Source organism: Emiliania huxleyi (genome assembly GCF_000372725.1).
Source record: "Emiliania huxleyi CCMP1516 chromosome Unknown EMIHUscaffold_12, whole genome shotgun sequence".
Classification (NCBI taxonomy): Eukaryota; Haptophyta; order Isochrysidales; family Noelaerhabdaceae; genus Emiliania; species Emiliania huxleyi.
In genome coordinates, this window is record NW_005201392.1 from 735,729 (window position 1) to 755,173 (window position 19,445).

General features: G+C 63.9%; 4 protein-coding genes across 4 annotated transcripts; 1 reads left to right on the forward strand and 3 right to left on the reverse strand.

Annotated features, from left to right (window-relative positions):
* Positions 1-1,340: 1,340 nt before the first annotated feature.
* On the forward strand, positions 1,341-2,943 carry EMIHUDRAFT_200606 (hypothetical protein; the record flags this gene model as incomplete). The annotated part of the gene is made up of 2 exons (XM_005790504.1): positions 1,341-1,947; positions 2,027-2,943. The coding sequence occupies 2 exons, from the start codon at positions 1,341-1,343 to the stop codon at positions 2,941-2,943; spliced, it is 1,524 nt and encodes a 507-aa protein (XP_005790561.1).
* Positions 2,944-3,121: 178 nt separating this feature from the next.
* Positions 3,122-4,117, reverse strand: EMIHUDRAFT_433600 (hypothetical protein). The gene has a single exon (XM_005790505.1). The coding sequence runs from the start codon at positions 3,997-3,999 to the stop codon at positions 3,259-3,261; it is 741 nt and encodes a 246-aa protein (XP_005790562.1). The 5' UTR covers positions 4,000-4,117; the 3' UTR covers positions 3,122-3,258.
* A 3,887-nt stretch (positions 4,118-8,004) lies between these two features.
* On the reverse strand, positions 8,005-13,677 carry G6PI1 (glucose-6-phosphate isomerase). Its single transcript, XM_005790636.1, has 20 exons — positions 13,453-13,677; positions 13,257-13,283; positions 12,965-13,042; positions 12,649-12,711; positions 12,371-12,412; positions 12,030-12,060; positions 11,701-11,752; positions 11,419-11,470; positions 11,295-11,345; positions 11,194-11,222; positions 10,912-11,002; positions 10,360-10,646; positions 10,112-10,179; positions 9,931-10,076; positions 9,804-9,833; positions 9,426-9,491; positions 9,261-9,353; positions 9,025-9,183; positions 8,861-8,902; positions 8,005-8,388 (listed from the first exon to the last, which is right to left on the reverse strand). The coding sequence occupies exons 1-20, from the start codon at positions 13,624-13,626 to the stop codon at positions 8,314-8,316; spliced, it is 1,656 nt and encodes a 551-aa protein (XP_005790693.1). The 5' UTR covers positions 13,627-13,677; the 3' UTR covers positions 8,005-8,313.
* Positions 13,678-16,035: 2,358 nt separating this feature from the next.
* On the reverse strand, positions 16,036-19,156 carry EMIHUDRAFT_200611 (hypothetical protein; the record flags this gene model as incomplete). Its single annotated transcript, XM_005790506.1, has 9 exons — positions 16,036-16,075; positions 16,343-16,494; positions 16,681-16,836; positions 16,930-16,977; positions 17,307-17,354; positions 17,540-17,842; positions 18,329-18,385; positions 18,512-18,754; positions 19,112-19,156. The coding sequence occupies 9 exons, from the start codon at positions 19,154-19,156 to the stop codon at positions 16,036-16,038; spliced, it is 1,092 nt and encodes a 363-aa protein (XP_005790563.1).
* Positions 19,157-19,445: the final 289 nt, after the last annotated feature.

The following is a 19,445-nucleotide window of genomic DNA, read 5'->3' on the forward strand; positions in this document are numbered from 1 at the left end:
CTCAACGTGTGCCAGCGATGGCCCTAGGGAGGAGGAGTGCGCTGAGGGCGGTACATTATAGATCCTGTGGCATGAGATTGTCCCGCTCGCCATGCGCCCGCGGCTGTGGTGTGGCCTGAGGGAGGGTGTAGAGGATGTAGAGTGTAGAGCGCTGTAGAGCACTAGAGCTGTAGAGGGCTGTAGAGCGCTGTAGAGCTGTAGAGCTCTACATCCGCCGCGGGACGAAGTGCCTGCGTTGTAGAGCGATGTAGAGGCGCTCTACAACGTGAAATCTCTACAACAAACTCTACATCATAAGCCGCGAACGAGGCACGGTCGCTCTCCGACATGAGGCGCGTTGCACTTGCCAGTGCTGCCCTGGCCTTCTGTCTGCCCGCCCAATGTGTGGCAGGTGCCTCTGCTGCTGTGGCATGCCTCACGGCTGCGACTGGCCGGCGCCTCGGCGCGTCAGCTCGGCTCGGCGTAGCGATAGTGGCCAGCGCAACTCGCCTGGACTCAACGCTCAGCCAGGAGCTCCCGCAAGCGCTGGCGCGAGGCATGGCGCGTGCAACGCGCAGCAATGCTCGCCTCGCCTCGCGCAAATGCGACCGTCCTCGCAGCCGACAGTCCATCGCCTGCTAAAGAAGCACTGCGACGAATGCGGCACCGGCGACGCATGGCAGGCTGGTCATGACGCAGTTATAGGGTGTTGTGTGCCGTCAGAGTGACTCTCTGTGTGTCAGGGATAGTCAGGGCCGTCCATCAGAGCTCCAGTAAGCTCGGAGACACCCCATTAGTGCGACTCGACCTCTTTGAGTCACTGCCTTCCCGGCGGTTTTGCTGTAGAGCCTCTACAACAAACTCTACAACAAAATCGCGCTCTACATCGCTCTACAACGCAGGCACTTCGTCCCGCGGCGGATGTAGAGCTCTACAGCTCTACAGCGCTCTACAGCTCTACAGCTCTACAGCGCTCTACACTCTACATCCTCTACACCCTCCCTCAGGGTGTGGCGAGTGAGTGAACGCACGAGAGAGGGGTGGAACGAGCCGTAACCCAATCCCAAGCGTAACCCAGACTAACCCGAGACTAACCCGGCGCTAACCCGGCGCTAACCCGCGCTGCTCGGGGGCATACGTTAGGATGGGTTAGTGCCGGGTTAGTGCCGGGTTAGCGTCGGGTTATGGTAACCCGTTCTAACCCGTGCCGACCCGTACTGGGTTAGTGTGGCTTAACCCGGTGGAACCCACGGCTAACCCGCGCTTACAGGCTTACGCATGTGTTTCTCAAACAACCGCCGCGATTGGCAGCCGCGTGGTTTCGCCGACGGCTCACCAAACCAGCGCATGCATGTAAGGATATGACAGCCGAGGCGATCGAGGTGACCACCGACGGCGAGCTAACGGTAGACGATGAGGGTGATGAAGAGATGGAATTCGACGCAAAGAATCCCGACGCGAGGGAGTCGTGCGGCCACTTCTTCCTGCTCTGGTCGTCCACGATCACAACTGCGGTCGCCAATTTCGGCGTGCAGTACAACTACGACTCTATCGGTCCAGCGGAGGTGTGGCTTCACCCGCTCTACGGGAAGGACAGCAACTACGACCTCCTCCTGAAGGTGATCATCTTCATTGGCACCGCCATCGGCATGATTAGCTTTGGCGCCGCCGGCGACCTCTTTGGCCGCAACCGAGGCCTGCTCGTCTGCCAGTACATCCAGATTGCCGGCGCACTGCTGCAGGGCATTGTCCCGTGGGGCAGCAAGGCCTCGACCTACTGCCTGCTCATCGCCGTCCGCACCTTCATCGGCGTGGGCGCAGGGGGAGTTTACCCGCTCTCAGCGGCCAAGGCCGCCGAGGACAGCGCCGCGGTCGATCCCGTCCACAAGTCCGTCTCGGTCGCGTGGGCCTTCTTGTGGCGTAACTTCGGCGCCATCGCGCCATGGTCATGGGCCCTCGTCTTTTACTGTGAGCGCCCGCGCCTACGGAACCTCTGCGCACCCCCGCCCGGGCACCCCTCCACCCGCGGACGCCCGCCCGTCTGCAGACACGTGCGGCGAGTACGCGGACATGGTGCCGTGGTCGGCCCCGCCCGCAAGCCGCGTCGGATCGCAGTTTGCCTGGCGCTTCATCTTAATGTTTGGCGCCGTGGCGCCGGCCGTCGTGGGCGTCTTCATGCACCTGCAGCCCAAAGAGGTCGCTGTCAAGGAGCAGAAGCGGCTGTCGCGGTGGACAACCTCCCGGGTCTCGCGCGCCGAGGCGGCCGGCCACAGGAAGGCCTCGGCGACCGCCTCGGCCGGCCTGTGGGAAGCGGTCAAGTCGGAGCCGCTGGTGTGGCGGAAGCTGCTCGGCACGGGCGGCGGCTGGTTCTTCTTCGACTGGTCCTTCTACGGCAATCACCTGCTGCAGGGCAAGATCCTCGGCCTGATCCTTCCGGGCGACACGGCCGCCGACGCGTGGGAAAACATCAGCCTCGACATTGTCGGCATTTTCGTCGTGCTGTTCGCGATCCAGCTCTTCCCGTGGGCCGGCGTCCGCTGGCTGCAGTTCTGGGGCTTTTTCTCCGGCGGGGTCTGCTGCCTGCTGATTGGGCTCCTGTGGCCGGCGCTGATCGACAACACCAGCGGCATCCTGCTCGTGATCTACTACATCCAGTACGGCAGCTACTGGATCCCCAACACCACTACTTACGTGATGTCCGCGCTGGTGTACAAGCCCTCCATACGCGGCACCTTGAACGGCCTCTCCGCCGCCGCCGGCAAAGTCGGCGCGATCATTGGCGTGACGGCATTCACCAAGATGTTCGAGGTCTGCGACGACAAGACAGGCGACGATCACCAACAGTGCATCAACGACGCCGTGCAGCGCGTGATGTTCACCTCGTTCGCGGCGGCGTGCGGCGGCATGTTCTGCACCATCTACGGCGTCGGTCTCGAGCCAACGGGCGCGAAGAACAAGAAGTAGAGGAGAAAGTGAAAGGAGGAGGAACGGACAAAGTCCTGCGAATCGGCTATGTAACGGTGTGCGGTATGTGAGACGCCTCGAGTGTGAGTGTACGTACTTTTAGCTTACTGGGAGACGGGTTGTGTTGTGCTGTTCTCTCTCGGCCCCTAAGGGCCCTACGCGTATAATATCGTCCACGACAGTTCCAGACGGTATTTCTGTTAAAAATACGTACGTACGAAGGTGTGCTAGTATGTGGTGGTAATAGCTAAACAAGCAGCAAGCACGGTCTCCGAGGAAGCACAAGCAGCAACCAGCAACTTCCGCTAGGGATCCCTACTTCTTGTCGCTCGTCGACGCCAGTTGCAAGCCCGCGACCTGCGCGCCGAGGATGCACGCGGAGACAAGGCCGACGGTGGTGTAGGCGCGGAGCCGGGCGGCCACGTCCGTGACGGGGTCGGGGAAGAGGAGGAGGACGGCGAAGAAGACGGGCGGCGACCATACGTAGACGTCGTGGATGGATTTAGAATAGCGGCCGCTGTTGGCCGTCGTGAAGTCGTGATGCACGTCGACCGCCAGGCCGATTTCGAAGATGCCCTCGCAGAGGAGGAGGAGGTTGCGCGTGAGGCCGGCCGGCACGAAGAAGGCGACGGTGAACTCGAGCAGGAATTGAAAGAAGCACTGCCACACGCCCCACATCTTTGTGCTCAGCACGTGCGCCTTGGTGATCAGCGGGAAGCCGAGGTCGTCGAGGACGGAGGAGGGCGAGAGCAGCACGGGCAGGCCGCTCACGAGGGTGAGGGCGGACTTGGCGCCCAAGAACCAAGTGATGCCACGTCCGATGAACGGCTCGCTTTCGTCGCCGCCTCCGCCGCCGCCGTCATCACCGCCGCCGCCGCCGCCGCCGCCATCGCCGCCAACTTTGCCGTCATCGCCGCCGCCGCTGTCGGCCAATTTGGGCGTGGTCGAGCGGCGGGCGATGGCCGGTCGCGCTGCAAGCTTACCACGAGCGTGGCCAGAAAATGTGAGTGCGTCCGCAAAGGCCAGGAGGACCGCGAGCAAGCTTATCGCACGCATAGGCTCTCTTGTTCGTCGAAGAGTTCGCTGCTCGACAGGGAGCAGCAGTCGTGGCCCACGCAAGCGAGTCCGTCCAGGCCTGACAGCGGGGGGGGGCGGACAGCACAGGTGACCAACACCCTGACCCCAACAATAGAATTTTTTTTGGCCTCTCCCGACATAAAGAGTAAGAAACGGAGTTGTAAAACAAGAACCGAAAAGAACAAGGAAAAGAAATCGCGGGCAACGAATTTCACCGCGGCGAAGAATCTCTGGCGAAAAAGAACTTTAGGTTGCACCACCCCTCGCAGGCTTTCCCTCTGACCGCCACCGTTCCCAAGCTGCCTAATTAATGGGATGGAAAGGAAGGCTGGGCGAGCGTATAGAAGCGTGCTCGTGCACCTCGATCCTGTACCGTGTTTGTTATGACCCCCCCCCATGAACACACCAGTGAGGGAGGGCGAGACGATCGAGGGGTCCCGTACCCAGTCGTCTGTGTGTCTCGCGCTACCACGCGGAATCGACCCTATCCGGTGCTCAAGTGCTCAAGCGTGCTCGACCTCGTCGTGGCAACCTGCACTGCAGCGCTGGTAGGCGCGATGAGCGTCGTGCCATCTGACCCAAGACGGGTCGCAGGCCGTACCGAGCGCGTCGAGACCGTGTCCTGATGTGATCTGCACGGGTGAGTCACGTCGGCGTCAAAGGAGCGACGTGCGACCTCGTGAGTCACCTGTCAGAGCTTGATCTCCGATCTCAGCTGGCGTCGAGTCGTCTCCGGCGCGCGACAAAGGTACATCCCCAGGACGCACAGCGAGGCAGCTGCGACCCCGCCGAGTGGACGGTGGCACACTCCGCGCCCCCACCTGCTGTGTGCCACCGTCTACTTGGTGGGGTCGCAGCTGCCTCTGGAAGGCACCGACATGTACCTTTTTGCGCAAATGGTCAAATCAAGGTTTTGTAACGCGAGCTGTGCCACAGTGGAACGATGGAACTTAGCCACAAGAACAGGAACGGCGGCTTCTCCTCCTAGGTGTGCCGGTGTGTGTGTGGTGCCACAGTCCGCGCCAGTCTGCGCCCTTGTCGTGCCAGTGTGCTGCCGTGACAGAGGCTCAGGCTTGTATTTTAAGATTCTCCTCCTACAACCGCGGCCACCGACTATAAGATCCCCGTGCGGGCGGCCTAGCCCTAGGCGCCCTAGCGCTAGGCAAGCACCACGCCGCTTGGCGGCCACACCGGGACGCCTGCCACAGCCGCCGCGATCGCGACGCCCGCCGCGGTGCCGGCCAGGACGGCGACCCCGTTGACGAGCGCCCACGCGACGGCCAGCGCGCAGACGCGACTGAGTACGGGCTGCGACGCGCGCAGCGGCATCCGCGCCTGCAGCGCCGCCACGGCACGGCGGTACCGAGGCGTGAGCAACGCGGCGGCGGTCAGCTCGGCGGGAAGCAGCAGCGGGCCTAGCCGCGAGTCGAGCCGTGAACAGCGTCGCTTCACAGCTCGGCCGTGAAGGAAGCAGCTGCGGGCCAAGTGCGAGGCGCAGCGTGGCGTGCGTCCGCAGCAGGGCGGGCCTAAGGCACGAGTCGAGGCAGCTGAGGGTGTGAGCAGCGGTGCCGTCAGAGCATCGCGTGAACGCAAGGGCCACGGGTACAGCGAATACAGCGGGGACGCCGCCAATCCGCCTCGAGGCACCCCATTGGGAATGCAGGTGTGTGTTTCGCATCTAAGCGGGGCGGGCCACTGCCCGGCGGCGATGGGGGAGAGGCGGCTGTGTCTGCTGCTGAGCCCCCAGGCGACGGAGAAGAAGGCGCCTTGCAGCAGGTTGCTCACGAGCGAGAGCGACAGCACGCAGACCGCGGTAAACTGGCAGAGCGCGATCACAACGTCGGACCGTTGCTGCGGCGTCAGGCCACCAAACAGCTGCCGCCACATCGCCGCAGGGAGCTCCTCAAAGTATGCGTCCCGCGTGGTCGCAAGCGCCTCGTCGGCGTCCGAGAGAACCTTGCGCGTGAGGTCGCCGAATTGGTACGACTCTTTGCCCGTGATGCTGGTGGCGACTGGCTCGAGGACGGACTCGACGCTCCGCTTCACCTCGTCCGCGGCTCCCTTTGTGAGATCTCCGAACCTGTAGTCCTCATTGCCGGTCGCCTTGCGCATCGCATCCTCAAACATTTCGGTCGGGTCCCACTGCGCTCGCGGCGCGCTGGTGCGGCTGATCAGAGGCGGCTGCGCTGGGTGGCAGCCAGCTCGCGGCAGGAGCGAGAAGCAGTGGCAGGAACGGAGCGGCATCAGCAAGAGCACTTGTGTGACGCGAGTGGAGAGCATGTCACTAAGCACTTGAGCACTGGATAGATCGGGCGCGCGTTTGCCCGGACAAGAGACGAGCCGCTTCTTCGGGCCAGACTATGTTCACAGCCTTGTTATTGAGAAGAAACTACGTCCTATGTTCACAACGGTGGGAGGCCAACCTCTCTAGCCATGTGAACCAAAAAGAAAAAACATATTCTCAAAGCCAGTCAGAGCACCTTCCAAAGGCGGGTGCTGAGGGCCCAACTTCAGAATCGTGCTTTGAGTTGGGTTGTTTCGTGTTGGGTTGGGTTGTTGGCCCGGGTTGGGTTGTTCCCTGAGTAAGGGCGTAGACCTTACCCTGAGGTTGGGTCGTCGGCGCGAAGGGTGAGGTCTCGACCGCCGCCGCTCACGCCAGCGGACGGCCACCATCGGTGTTTTTGGCTTCGCCACCGTCCAAGGCGTGCGCCATGCGCTCGCCGGCATCGAGCGAGCAACGTGATCGACCGAGCGGCTTGCTGTGTGGACGCCTTCTTCTGGCTCTCGTCGAGAGCGTTTTGCGTCCCGGCGGGTGTGAGAATGTGTGTCGTTCTGATGTGTCACTGTGTACGTCACATCGGTCTTGATAACAAGCACGGTCGATCCGTCGAAGCGATACACTCGTTCCTATCACGTTGGACGGCTTGCACGGAGCTCTGTGCCGGCACACAGCAAGAGCCGTGCGGCAAGAAGAGCTCGATGGGGAGCGAGAACCGTCAGAGGTGCTCACCCAGGTTTCGGAAGTCCGCCTTGATGCGGTCAGTTCCCCCCAGGTTTGACCGCGCAGCTCGCAAGACTCGTCGAGCACTCGCAGCCTTTCTGCGCCTCTGACTCTGCAAGCTATGCGGGAAGAGCAGTTTATCCGCAATATATCGACGAGTTCGAGAGAGCCACAGGCTTTCGCTCGGGAGGGATTGAGTGCATCGCGACGGACTTCAGGTTACACCTGAAAATCTGACGGTTCTGGGCACGGATTGCCCGTTAGGGCGCAGAAGGTGGAGGTGATGGAGATGCCGGCGGCTGTTTTGACGGAGGAGGGGGCAAATAGGAAGAGGGTCGCCATGACGGCGACCGACATCGCCGCCATGACAGCGACCGACCGACTGGGAAGCAGCAGGCGCAAAGCAGTGAAGTATCTCGGTGGGGATTGCGCCTGCTCCCAAATGACAGAGCTGCCGCCGCGGTCGAGGCGTGACCGGAGCAGCGCCTGTTCTGACGGGGCTTCTGAGCTTGGCTCAGATCGCTCGTCGGTGGCCTGGAGTAGCATTTGCTGATTTGAGACGCTGTAAGTTGGTGGGAAAAGCGAGCTGCAAAAAAAAGAAATTCGTCGCGGATACTCTGACTGGGCGAGCAGGAGAGCCCCACCTGTGCCCCTGATCGTCCTTCCAAAATCCTGCTCGTGCAGGTGGGGACCCTGTCCTCCTCCCCTATCCCTCCATCCGCCATCCCTCGTTATTGGGGTGCCTGTTTTTTTTCTTTCTTTCTTTTTCTGACTGGGCGACGGCTAGCACCACACTCCTCTCCTTAAAATCCCTGTGTGGTGGCGGCGTGCCGTCCTCCCATCCCTCCCTTGGGTTGCTTGTTCTCTTTCTTTCTTTTTCTGACACACTTTTTCTCATGGTTGGCCCTGTCGGCTGTCTCGCGACGTCCGACGACTCGCGTCTAGACGTGGAGTCGCGAGGGTTGCCCCACCACCTCTTGTGTGTTGGAGAAGTTTACCTTACCTTACCTTGCTTCGCTCTGCAGCACGCTCTGCAGCCGCTCTCGCGACCCCTTCGCGTCGACACGAGACCTGTGCACCTGGTTGCTGGCCGCCAGCCATTCGGCACGTATGGGCGAGCCAGCAACCCCGCCTCCTCCACCTGCAGCTCTCCCCTCTGGTCCACCCTTCTGCCCCGCTAGCCCCGCCTCTCCGCCCCCGCGCGGCCGCCTCGCTCTCCCCTCCTCTGCCTGGGCTGAAGATCGGCCGACCCCCTCGGGCCGTCTCCGCTAGGCTGCTCGGCCCCGACCGCACTACTTGACCTCCTTCGAGCGCGCCTTGAAGTGGTTCATCAGGCCGTTTGTCGAGCAGTCGTGCGACGTCACCTGCTCACCGCCGGGTCAGGTCAGGTGCACACCTCTCTCTCTCTCTCTCTCTCTCTCTCTCTCTCTCTCTCTCTCTCTCTCTCTCTCTCTCTCTCTCCACAATCACACACACACACACACACACACACACACACACACACGAGGTGGTGGGGCAAGGGCCGGACGATCCCTCGCATCTCCACGTCTGGACGACAGGAGCCCCTCGGCATTGAGAGTGCAAGGCCCAGTGCGCGTGGGTGAGCGGTGTGAGTGTGTGTCACTGCGGGGCGCGTGCAGCGTCGCTGCGGGCGGCGGGACCAGAGCCAGAGGAGGAGGAACGCTGTCGAGGCGAGCGGGCAATGTCTACCTCGGCGGTCTCTCGGCGGTCTCTCGGCGGTCTCTCGGCTGTCTCTCGGCGGCCTCTCGGCGGCCTCTCGGCGGTCTCTCGGCTGTCTCTCGGCTGTCTCTCGGCGGTCTCTCGGCTGCCTCTCACCGGCTCGTCCGACTTGAGCTCTGGCAGAATCTTGTTTGCGAGCTCCTGCGGCGGAGGAGCGGGCACGACGGCGCATGTGCCCACCTTGCCGAGCTACACGCCCCAAGGGTCAAAGGCGCGGGTAATCTCGGGCAATCTCGGGCAATCTCGTGTACTCGCGTCCACACCTTGCCGAGCTGCACGCCCCACTGGTCAAAGGAGTTGATGTTCCAGATGACGCCCTGCACAAAGATCTTGTGCTCGTACATTGCGATCAGCGAGCCGAGCGTGCGCGGCGTCAGCTTGTCGAACAAGATCGAGTTGCTCGGCTTGTTGCCCTCGAACACCTTGTGCGGCGCGAGCGCCGTCATCAATCGTGAATGGTTGACAACGAATTAGTTAATGCTCTCACTACTCTCGACACCTTGTGCGGCGCGAGCTTTTTGATCTCGTCGGCGTCCATCTTGCCCTCGAGCTCCGCCTCGACCTCGGGCTTCGTCTTGCCCTTCATCAGCGCCTAGTACCATACCTCCAGAGTATCGAACCCAGTGTGGGTTCAGGTCCGTGGGTGGTGGTATGAGCAACGCGCCTCGGTCTGCGCGAAGAAGTTGGAGAGCAGGATCGGGTGGTGCTCGGGGAAGTCGGGGTTCTGCATCGCAAGGTGAGGGGGAGGGTTCGGGTACTGGGGGGTAGGGGAGGGGGTCAGGGGGAGGGGGGGGGAGGGGAGGGTCCGGGTTCTGCGTAGCAAAGTGAGCAGCCCGTCAGTCGTACACACGTCCTCGCACGGATGACGGGGCACACGCGCTCGCGGAGCACACGGGGCATTGCACACGGGGCGTTCTGTGGCGATCTCGGGAGAGGGTTGGCAGTCGCAGAGCCAACAGTCTCGCGGGCCGAGATCTCTCACTCGAGCGAGGTATGATCTCCCCTGATCTCCCGAGATCTCACTCGAGCGAGGTGTGACCACCTGCGTCGCGACCGGCGCCAGAAAGCATCCCTGAGTTAAAACGGCGTTAGTAAGTACGTGTCGCCACAACCCGTTTGGGAAGCACAGGGGAGGCGGCGCGTGAACAGGGATCACGGCGGCGAAAAACAAGAGCTCTCCGGCGGCGGGGCGGGAGAGGGTGCGTAGTGCGGAGTGCGTGCACCTGCCCGTTGGTCCCCGGCTCGCCCCAGATGATCGGGCCCGTGCCGACCGCCACGTGCTTGCCGTCGCGCGTCGGACGAACACTATTCCAGCCTGGATATGTCACTCTCCTGGAGGTCTCCCGTAACATGACCCGTCTGGACCGCTAAATCGGAATCTTGTCAGGGTAAGCGGAAGAAGTTGCCGTACCAGACGCCTAACATAATTCACCTAGTATAATGAGTCATTAAACACTGATTGAAGAAGGCGCCGTACCACGCGCCTGCGTGCTGAGTACGCCGACATGAACGTGTTCAGAGCACCGCGTCAGTACGAGGGGCTACGAATACAGTGAATGCAGTGGAGTACGGCGAGACAGCTGAGTACGTTCTAGGACCACACGCCGAGCGCGGCCAGCACCATCGGCAGGTTCTTGAAGCCCTTCTCGGGTGAGAAGTCCGCCTCGAGGAAGTGCTTGTCCATCTCGTGCGCCCCCTCGAGGAAGGCGACGAAGTTCTCCCAGCCGATCGAGAGGGCGATCGAAGTTCCGATCGCCGACCAGGACGAGTACCGACCGCCCACCCAGTCCCAGAAGCCAAACATGTTGTTTTGTTCGTCGATGCCGAACTCCTTCACCGCCTTGCCGTTGGTGGAGAGCGCCGCGAAGTGCTTCGCGATGGCGGCCTGCGCTCAGCAGTCCGGACCCAATGATGATACGGCCGGTGGCAGTGTGCCTCGTGTCGGCTCCCGAACCACTCGCGGGCAGCGTGTGTGTGGAGTGTGGGCCCGTCCTCGGTGGTAGGGCGTGTGTCAGACTGACTGGCTGACTGACTGACTGGCGGCCTTGTGTGTGTGTGTGTGTGTGTGTGTGTGTGTGTGTGTGTGTGTGTGTGTGTGTGTGTGTGTGTGTGTGTGTGTGTTTCGTGTGTGTGTGTTGGGGGGGGGGGGCCTTGTCGCCCCCGAGCTCGGCCAGCAGCCAGGACTTGGCCGAGTTGGCGTTGGTCATCGTCTCCTGCGTCGTGAAGGTCTTGGACGCGATCCTACGTGCTGCGTACGCCAACCTCAGGGCGGGAAGGCGGTATCGTGCAGAGTCTTCAGAGCACCGAGTGAGTAAGAGGATAGGCGGAGACAGTGAATACAGCTGAATACGGCTGAGTCCAGCGGAGTGCGTGTCCTCTCGAGCGCGGGCTGGAGAGACAAGACCACGTCTTCCGCTTCTAGGGATGCGATCAGGAAGAGCGTCGTCTCCGCGTCGAGCGCCTTAATTAGTATAATCAATAATCAATCAATCAATCAATCAATCAGGAAGCGCGTCGTCTCCGCGTCGCACGCCTTCGTGACCTCGGCGATGTGCGTGCCGTCCACGTTTGAGACAAAGTGCACCTTGAGGTCGCGCCCCGAGTAGGGCTTGACTATCTCCCGACTCCGTCTCGGCTAGTTCTCGGCTAGATCGCGCCTTGAGGTCGCGCTTCGAGTACGGCTTGAGCGCCTCCGTCACCATCACCGGCCTACGCGTACCATACCAAGAGAGGATGGACTCCAGTCTGGGTTCAGTCCCGTGGGTGGTGTGGTAGCAAATCTGCGGCGTACAAGCCTACGTGCTGAATACGCCACCCTCAGGGCGGGGGTGCCGAGTCCTATATACATGTATATCAGCCGAGGACGTGTCCTCTCGAGCTCTCTCGAGAGCTCTCGCTGGACTACAAGAACACAATGCTCCGCTTCTAAGGTGGCCGGCCCGAGGTCGCTCCCGCCGATGCCCAGGTTGACCACGTCCGTGATGGGCTTGCCTGCGAGCTGAGTACGCCAACCTCACGGGCGGGGCTGCGGGGAACTGCGCACTGTGTTCAGAGCACCGCGTGGATACCGCGAGGGGTGCGAGTCCAATGAGGACAGCGGAGTACGGTCGAACACGGCTGAAGAGCGCCTCCTCTCGAGCGCGAGTTGGAAGGCAAGAGTGCGCCTTTCTTCTCGGGCCCGAGATACGGGGAGATACGGGGAGATACGGGGAGGTACGGGGAGGTACGCAGGGAGATGGGGAGAGATTCTGCTTCTAGGTGGGCTGGCCGGTGTGCCCCTTCCACTCGCCCGAACGCACCTGGCGAGGACAGGCCACGCCTCACTCTTGCACCGCGTCCTCTTGCGTTTCGCGGCATTTTGCCGCCAGGCAAGGCATGCGCTGTGGTCTCTACTCAGCGACGGGTCGAACAGAAGCAAGCGGCAGTGTAGTAGTAGTAGTGGTGAGTAAGCAGTAGTAGCAGCAATGTTAAAGTCGTAGTGGTAAGCCGCTGGTCCGGAGCATCACCCCTCACCGACGCCGAGCTACGACGCCACGCTACAGCGCGTGCCCCGAGGGCGTGGGCTGCTGGCATGTGCTTTGAACAGCAGGCTGTGGTCTCTGCTAACGCCTTGTTGACGAACGGCTCGAGCTTGGCGAGCACGCCGTTCACCTAGGGCAGCTCCGACCAGCCGTATAGGGACGGGCCCTCGCTCTGGTGTAGTAGTAATAGTCGTGTGGTGGTAGTAGTAGCAGTAGCAGTAGCGTTCACCTACAGGGCAGCTCCGACCAGCCGTATAGGGACGGGCCCTCGCGCCGGAGCTTGGCGAACAGGTCGTTCACCTCCGGCATCATGTATGGGGAGATATGGGGAGGTATGGGGAGATATGGGGAGATACGGCCGTTCACCTCCGGCATCACGTCGACTCCGTCCACCAAAATCGGCGTGTTGGCGCGGTTCCGGAGCGCGACCTACCCGGGCGGGGGCAGACGCAGATGCAGATGCAGACGCAGACGTACAAGGCCGGGCGCGTGGGTGAGGTGTGTGCGTGTGTGTGTGGGTGGGTGAGCGGTGTGTGTGTGTGTGTGTGTGTGTGTGTGTGTGTGTGTGTGTGTGTGTGTGTGTGTGTGTGTGTGTGTGTGTGTCGTGTCGTGTGTGTGTGTGTGTGCGTGCGTGCGTGTGCGTGCGTGCGGCAGCGAGGGCGGCGGCAGGAGCAGAGCACACATGCAGCACTGCCCGATCCTCGGTCAGGTTGATCTTCTCGCCCGCAAACATCGCCTTGGCCATCTCCTTCACCTGCGCCTGCGCGCCACTCCGCCGCGGGGCGGTGGGGAGGGCGCCGCGGGACGATCGCGGCCGCCGGTGGCGGGTGCTGGCGGCGCGACGCCGGCGAGAGGGCGGCAGCGGCAGCGGAGTCCATAGCGGCAGCGGAGGCGGCAGCTGCCGGCGGCTGTGTGTGCAGTGGTGGCGGTGGGCGCGACGGGCGCGGGGTGGGGGCAGAGAGGCGCGTCGGCGCCTCATCGATCAGCTTGCTGAGCAGGGTCTGCAGGACGGGCGCGCGGCGGGTGTCAGGAGCCGGCAAGGCAGGTCGGCCGGCGAGCGCTGATCGCTGGTTCGAGCGCCGAGGCGTGTGCAGCTGTGAATTTTACGCGGCGGCGATGCGCGCGGGCGAGCGGCGGCGCGTGTATAAGTGCGGCATCTCTGGTGGCGACCATCGTCTCTTCCGTCACAATGTTCTTGGAGTAGTCGAGCAGGACGTCCTCGAACGTCGCAGAGAAGCTATTGAAGCGGTCACTGTCCTTGGAGAACAGGTCGCGCATCTTCTGCGTCTTCATGCCCGCGTCATAGTGCTGTTGAAGTTTGCTCCACGCCTCAGTGCCGGCCATCGTTGCGGCGTCGAGTATCACTCGAGCGGCTACAAGCGAGGATGCACAGCGGATGCCGAGCTGTGCCGAAGCCGGCGGCCGATAACCCGTTCACGGCGGCTCGCCGTCGTCTTGCACTGGCACCCTGGCGGCACCCCGGAGTTGCATGCACATGTGCATGTGCATGCACATGTTGTGCATGTCACATGCACATGTAGGCTCGATGCTGCCCAAGAAGGCCTTGGGTGGGCTGGAGCATGGCACAGCCTCGCCCTCACCGCCGACGGCGCGGTCTGGGATGGATGGATGGAGCTGGGGCGATCGATGGGCGTTCGTTGTGGCCAGCTGGGTGGGCCACGGCGACGAGCTGGCTCAGCTGCTGCCCAAGAAGGTCGAGGCCTTGGCTGGCCAGCGCGTCGTCGCTGTCTCGGCTGGAGATAAAGACAGCATATCGCCACATCACCGCCGACGGAGCTGTCTGGAGCTGGGTGGGGAAGCTTCATCCGGACCCTTGGACACCAAACCGATGGCGCACACCTCGACATGTCATCATGTCAATCTGAACAGGCGAGGGCTTCGTTTTGGAACAACACAAGGTCTTTGTGGCGGCGGTGAATGGCACGTGCGGGGTGCGGCGGCCGACGCTTTGTCCTTAGCCTGGCCGGGGCCAAGGCGTGCGAGGAGCTCGCATTAACCCCTAAACGGCTGCGGCTCCCATATGGGAGCTTCGTGTTTTCATGTAAAGAGAAAGCCAGCTGTCTTGTGGGTCGATATGGCCGATCCATCGATTCACACGTGCATGGCAGACGACCCGGGCAACTCCACGCTGCCTGACCCCAACCGCTTGAGTCAGCATTCGCGTCTCGGAGCGGGAGATGCACGAAAACCGGTCAGCTTCCTTTCCCGCAGCATCGATCTATTACACCGCCGCGTTTCGATCACCGATCACCCCCTGAATAAGGAGTGCTGAGCTCCTAGGCCGGTGATCGGTGACCAGGTGACCGGCCGGTGATCATGCAGCTAGTGGGTGGTGCCCCGGCCGCCGTAAGCGTCATCCACGCCCGCAAGTATCACCCCCATCGGGATGCCGACACGAGGACCGCGACTCGACTCTCCTCGCTCGAGAGAGGCGAGACGAGAAGCACGATAGAACACACACGAGATCCTTCCTATGTTTGTTGCATAGCCTATGTGAGGAGGAGATTTTAAAGACTCTCTCTTCCCTATGTGTGATATGGCATCGAATATGGCAGGCCACTCTCAAGCCCTACAAGCATCAGATCACCCAGTTGGGCAGGGTTGACATCGTGATTCCGCGGACATTTTCTTTTTTCTGCTGTGAAAATTCCGGCGTGGAGAGAGGGGAAACCCCGACCGGGAGGGAGGGCCCAGACCTACCTACCCTCCCTACCTACCCCGGCATGAGGTCCGGCCAAGCAAAAAGGGCACACCTGATTTATTTGGATTTTCGGGACTTGCAAGAGAAGACTTGCAATGAAATCTCGTACATACAGATCGGCGGGGATGTCGCAAGGGGAATGAAAGGTGCCATCTTCGGCGACACCGGATTTCGTCCTCCTCACTCGGGGGACCTCGTGGGGCGCGTCGTTCGCACCGCACCTGGACTCTGCCCGCCGCGGCTGAGTCCATGCACGCACATCGTGAGTCTAGTTGTCTGCTTACGGAGGAGCCGGCGAGCGCACGGCCGCCACGCTCCCCGCAGATGCCGCCACGCTCTCCGCTCTCGCACGTCATTGACCAGGAGCAGCAGGAGGATGCTGCGGCAGCACCCAGCCCACCGGCTCGAAGCAACCCGGCTCCATTTGTACTCTGTTCGCCGATCAAGTCAACCGGGATTGACCCTCGAACGATCCCGCCCCGAGACGTTCAGGGTCAGAAGGCGCCGCCACCGGCGCCGGTGCGGCCTCCACGGGTGACCAGGGCAAAGGGTGTGAGCTGGAAGTCGCCGCGGCCTGAGGGACGGTGTGCACTTTAGCAGCTTCCCGGCCCCAACCTGATGGCAGTCGCGCTGCGCACGCTGACCGCACAACCCAGCCGTCCACAACCTAACGGGCCGCACTCTGCGTCGCTCTGCGAGCTGGCTGCAGGGAGGCTGCAGGCCGCCCCCCATCTCCCATCCAATCCATGCACCCTGCCTGAGTTTTGGCTGCGACAGATGCAGCGTTTTTCCCTCCGAGAGACCTCCGTCTGCTTCTTGCGAGTCCGCCCACGCGCGTAGATATATCCGCTACCCGCTCTCCGCTCCGGCCGCGCGCCACCCGCCCCATATATCGGTGCGCCATCGGCACCGCCCCAGCGGCCCGCGCCCCCGTTCCCGCCCCAGACGCCAAAGCGCGATTTTCCAGCAGCTCAGCCACATGTGTGGTCAATTTTCGTGCATCACTCTTTTGTGCAGTAAAAACTAAAAAATCAAACCAAAACGCCGCGCGCGGAGACGGGCTCGGTACGCCTGGACGCCATAAGGGCGCGCTCGATGGAGGGCAACCTCCGCTGGGGGAAGGTTTGGGGGAGGCCGGAGGTTGAGCAATTTGTGTGCCCTTGGCGCTGGGGGGAGGGACTGAGACTCACCTTTGCCACCACCGCCACGCGCCACCCGCGCCAGGGACTCGCCGCGCCATAGTTACAGGCTCAGTCCGCCTTTGCCCTCGCTTTCTTTGGCCGCTTCGCCACCCCATTGGCGCCTCCGCCGCCGCCCTCGCCGCCGCCGCCGCTCCACGCGCGCTTGGCGACCGCCTTGCGAGAGCGCGGCTTGACCGCGATCGCCTTTCGCTTTTGCTTGCGCATTGGTTGCAGCCGGAGCATCCAGTCCGGCACACCGCAGCCGCTCGCCTTCATCACGTTTGCGATGGAGCGCAGCTGCTCGACGTCCTGCTCCGGGGGAGGGGGAAAGGCGGGTGAACGAACGACCGCCCCACTCCACCTCTCTGCCGCGAGGGTGCCGTCGCTCCATCTCTCTGCCAGGGTCCGCTCCATCTCTCTGCCCAGGGGTTGGCCGTGTGCTCCGGGGGCGTCGGGTGGCCAGTCGTGGAATGTGCGCTGGGGCGGTCGGGCCACACTGGGCCGCGCTTCCTGCTCGGTGAAGAAGGTGACGGCCTTGCCCCGCATGCCTGCGCGGCCGGTGCGGCCGATGCGGTGGATGTACGAGACGGTCGTCTGCGGGAAGTCAAAGTTGACCACCAGTTTGACGCCCTTGAAGTCCATCCCGCGCGCCTACGAGGAGGGTCCTAGAGGGGTCCTAGAGGGCCCCTAGAGCAACCCCTCGAAGTCCATCCCGCGCGCCATCAACTCCGTGGCGATGAGCACCCAGACCTGCCCCTTGCGGAACTGGTCCACAATCGCGTCGCGCTGCGCCTGCGACGGCTCGGCGTGGGGAGGCGGAGGGGAGGGAGGCGGTGGAGAGGGAGGCGGTGGAGAGGGAGGCGGCGAGCTTGGAGGCGGCGGGCGATCGAGGAGGCGGGCACGGTGGCGGTGGAGGGGTGGGGGTGGTGAGGGTGGTGAAGGTGGCGGTGGGGGCGGTGAGGGTGGTGAGGGTGGCGGAGGAGGGGGTGGCGGAGGAGGGGGTGGCGGAGGAGGAGGGTGGCGGAGGAGGAGGGTGGCGGAGGGGGTGGCGGAGGAGGAGGGTGGCGGAGGAGGCGGCGGCGGGCGGGAGCCTGCGAGCGGTCTGCGTGGATCGCCTCGACGCGCAGCCCGTCCAGCACGAGCTCATGGAAGAGCTGCACCGCGCGCTCCTGTGCGGCGGCGAGCGCTCGAGCTGAGGGTCTCGGCGGAGGGAGCTGGGAGCTACCCCCCCCCCCCCAACCCCCCCCCTTTTTTTGGCGGCGCCGTGGACTGCACAAAGATGAGCACCGGCTGATCTCGGGTGATCTCGGGTGATCTCGGGTCATCTCGCCTTGGACTGCACGAAGATGAGCACCGGCGGCTGGATGCCCTGTCTTATCATCTGCCGCAGCGCGAGCATCTTGCCGTCCTCGCGGCCGACGAAGACGAGGGACTGCTCGACCGTCTCGGCCGCCGCGTTCTTCTCGCCCACCACCACCCGCACCGGCTGCCGCAGCACCGTGTCTGCGAGCGACTCGATGGCGGGGAGCATCGTCGCCGAGAAGAGGGCGCGGCTGACTTCGGCGTGCGAGCAGGCGGCGAGCAGCGTGTCGACCTGCTCGAGGAAGCCCAGCTCGAGCAGCTTGTCGGCCTCGTCGAGGACGAGCAGCCGAACCTCCTGCGGCCGGCGGTGGAGGGCGGCGCTGGCGGCGCTGGCGGCGCTGGCGGCGCTGGCGGCGCTGGCGGCGCTGGCGGCGCTGGCGGCGCTGGTGGCGCTGGCGGCGGGGGCGGCGCTGGCGGCGGGGGCGGCGGGGGCGGCGGGGGCGGCGGGGGCGGCGGGGGCGGCGGGGGCGGCGGGGGCGGCGGGGGCGGCAGGACGGGGGCTGGGGGGCGGGGGCTGGAGGGTGGGGACGCAAGGCGGGGTTGGCGGGTGGCGGAGGGAGGGGATGCAAGGCGGGGTGCTGCGAGGGTGCTGCGAGGGTGCTGCGAAGGTGCTGCGAAGGTGCTGCGAGGGTGCTATCGCGACCTGCAGAGGCAGCAGCCCTCTGTCGACCAGGCCGACCAGCCTCAGAGGTGTCGAGACGACGACGTCATACTTGACCAAGGAGGGCGCGCCGCCGCCGCCGCCGCCGCCGCCGCGCGCCTCCGCGAGCGCCGCGGTCACCATCTTGCGCGTCAGCAGCGCCACGCTCACCTTCCCGCCCGCTGCCAGCTTGAGCACCTCGCGGTGCGTCTGCCTCGCCAGCTCTTGCGTCGGCGCAACCAGCACGGCGCGAGGGCCGCGCGGCGCGCCGCCGCCGCCGCCGCGCCGCCGCGCCGAGGAGCCGAGCCGCTGCAGCATCGGGACCACGAAGGCGGCCGTCTTTCCCGACCCCGTCGGCGCACACGCGAGGAGCTCTCGGCCGGCGAGCAGCGCGGGCACTGCCTGCATCTGCACCCTCGTCAGCTCGTGGTAGCCGGCCGTCATCATGTTTTGGTAGAGGTACGGCCGCAGCCCGTGCGCCTCCGACAGCTGGTGCGCGGACTGCGCCAGGGGAGGCACGTCGTTGCCGTACGCGTGGATCCGCAGCGCCTTGCGCAGCTGGTTTGCCTCAGCGACCGCTCGGGCGCTGCTGGCGGGTGCGGCCGAGGCGGCGGCGGGCTCATCGTCGGCCGCAGGCTCAACGGTGGCCGCAGCGCCCTTCCGACCGCGGCGGCGTGGCTGTCGTCCGGAGGGCGCCGCGGAGTCGGAGGCTGCGGCGGTGGCGGCCGGAGCGGGAGCGGCGGCGGCATCGCCAAAGAAGTCGAGCGAGGTAGTCTCAAGCTGCGCGGGCGGGCGAAGAGCTGGCTCCTGTGCGTTGGTGCTCCTGCTCGCCCTCTTGAAGCGGCAGCCGGCGGATAGGCTGAAGCCGCCGCCAGTCATGGCGCGGATGTGGAGCGACTGGTGGAGCGACTGGAGCTGGTCCACGTCGTCGCTGGCCGATGCGGTAAATAGCCAGGCTATGCGGTCCATACGTGCTGCGGGTGAGCTCTCCCTTCAGCACGCCACAAGCACGCAGGGGCAGCAGTGATAGGGCTTCAAACGCGGACTCAGGGGAGCACGGCGCTGGCGTGGGCGAGCAACTAGCTCTCCCGCGCGTTCCGGCAAGCGCGGCCCGCGGTGTTTGTTGCCCAGACAGAGAGTCGTTTCGTCCGCAAGTTTTTTCTGCATGGCTCTGCGGCCGCGCAACTCACAGGCAGCCTCCCTGCCTCAGCTGTTACAGGCGCCATTTTCCCTCCCTGCTCGCGGCCTGTCGAGGGCG

What these genes read in the sequence shown, in the direction of transcription:
- EMIHUDRAFT_433600 (XM_005790505.1), bottom strand. Translation starts at nt 3,999, where the DNA reads ATGCGTGCGATAAGCTTGCTCGCGGTCCTCCTGGCCTTTGCGGACGCA.
- G6PI1 (XM_005790636.1), bottom strand. Translation starts at nt 13,626, where the DNA reads ATGGCCGGCACTGAGGCGTGGAGCAAACTTCAACAGCACTATGACGCG. An exon ending in ACTCGAAGCGCGACCTCAAG is followed by an intron (nt 11,346 to 11,418) that starts GCGCGATCTAGC and finishes CGCGACCTCAAG; the next exon opens with GTGCACTTTGTCTCAAACGT. An exon ending in GCGGAGACGACGCTCTTCCT is followed by an intron (nt 11,003 to 11,193) that starts GATCGCATCCCT and finishes CGCAGCACGTAG; the next exon opens with GATCGCGTCCAAGACCTTCA.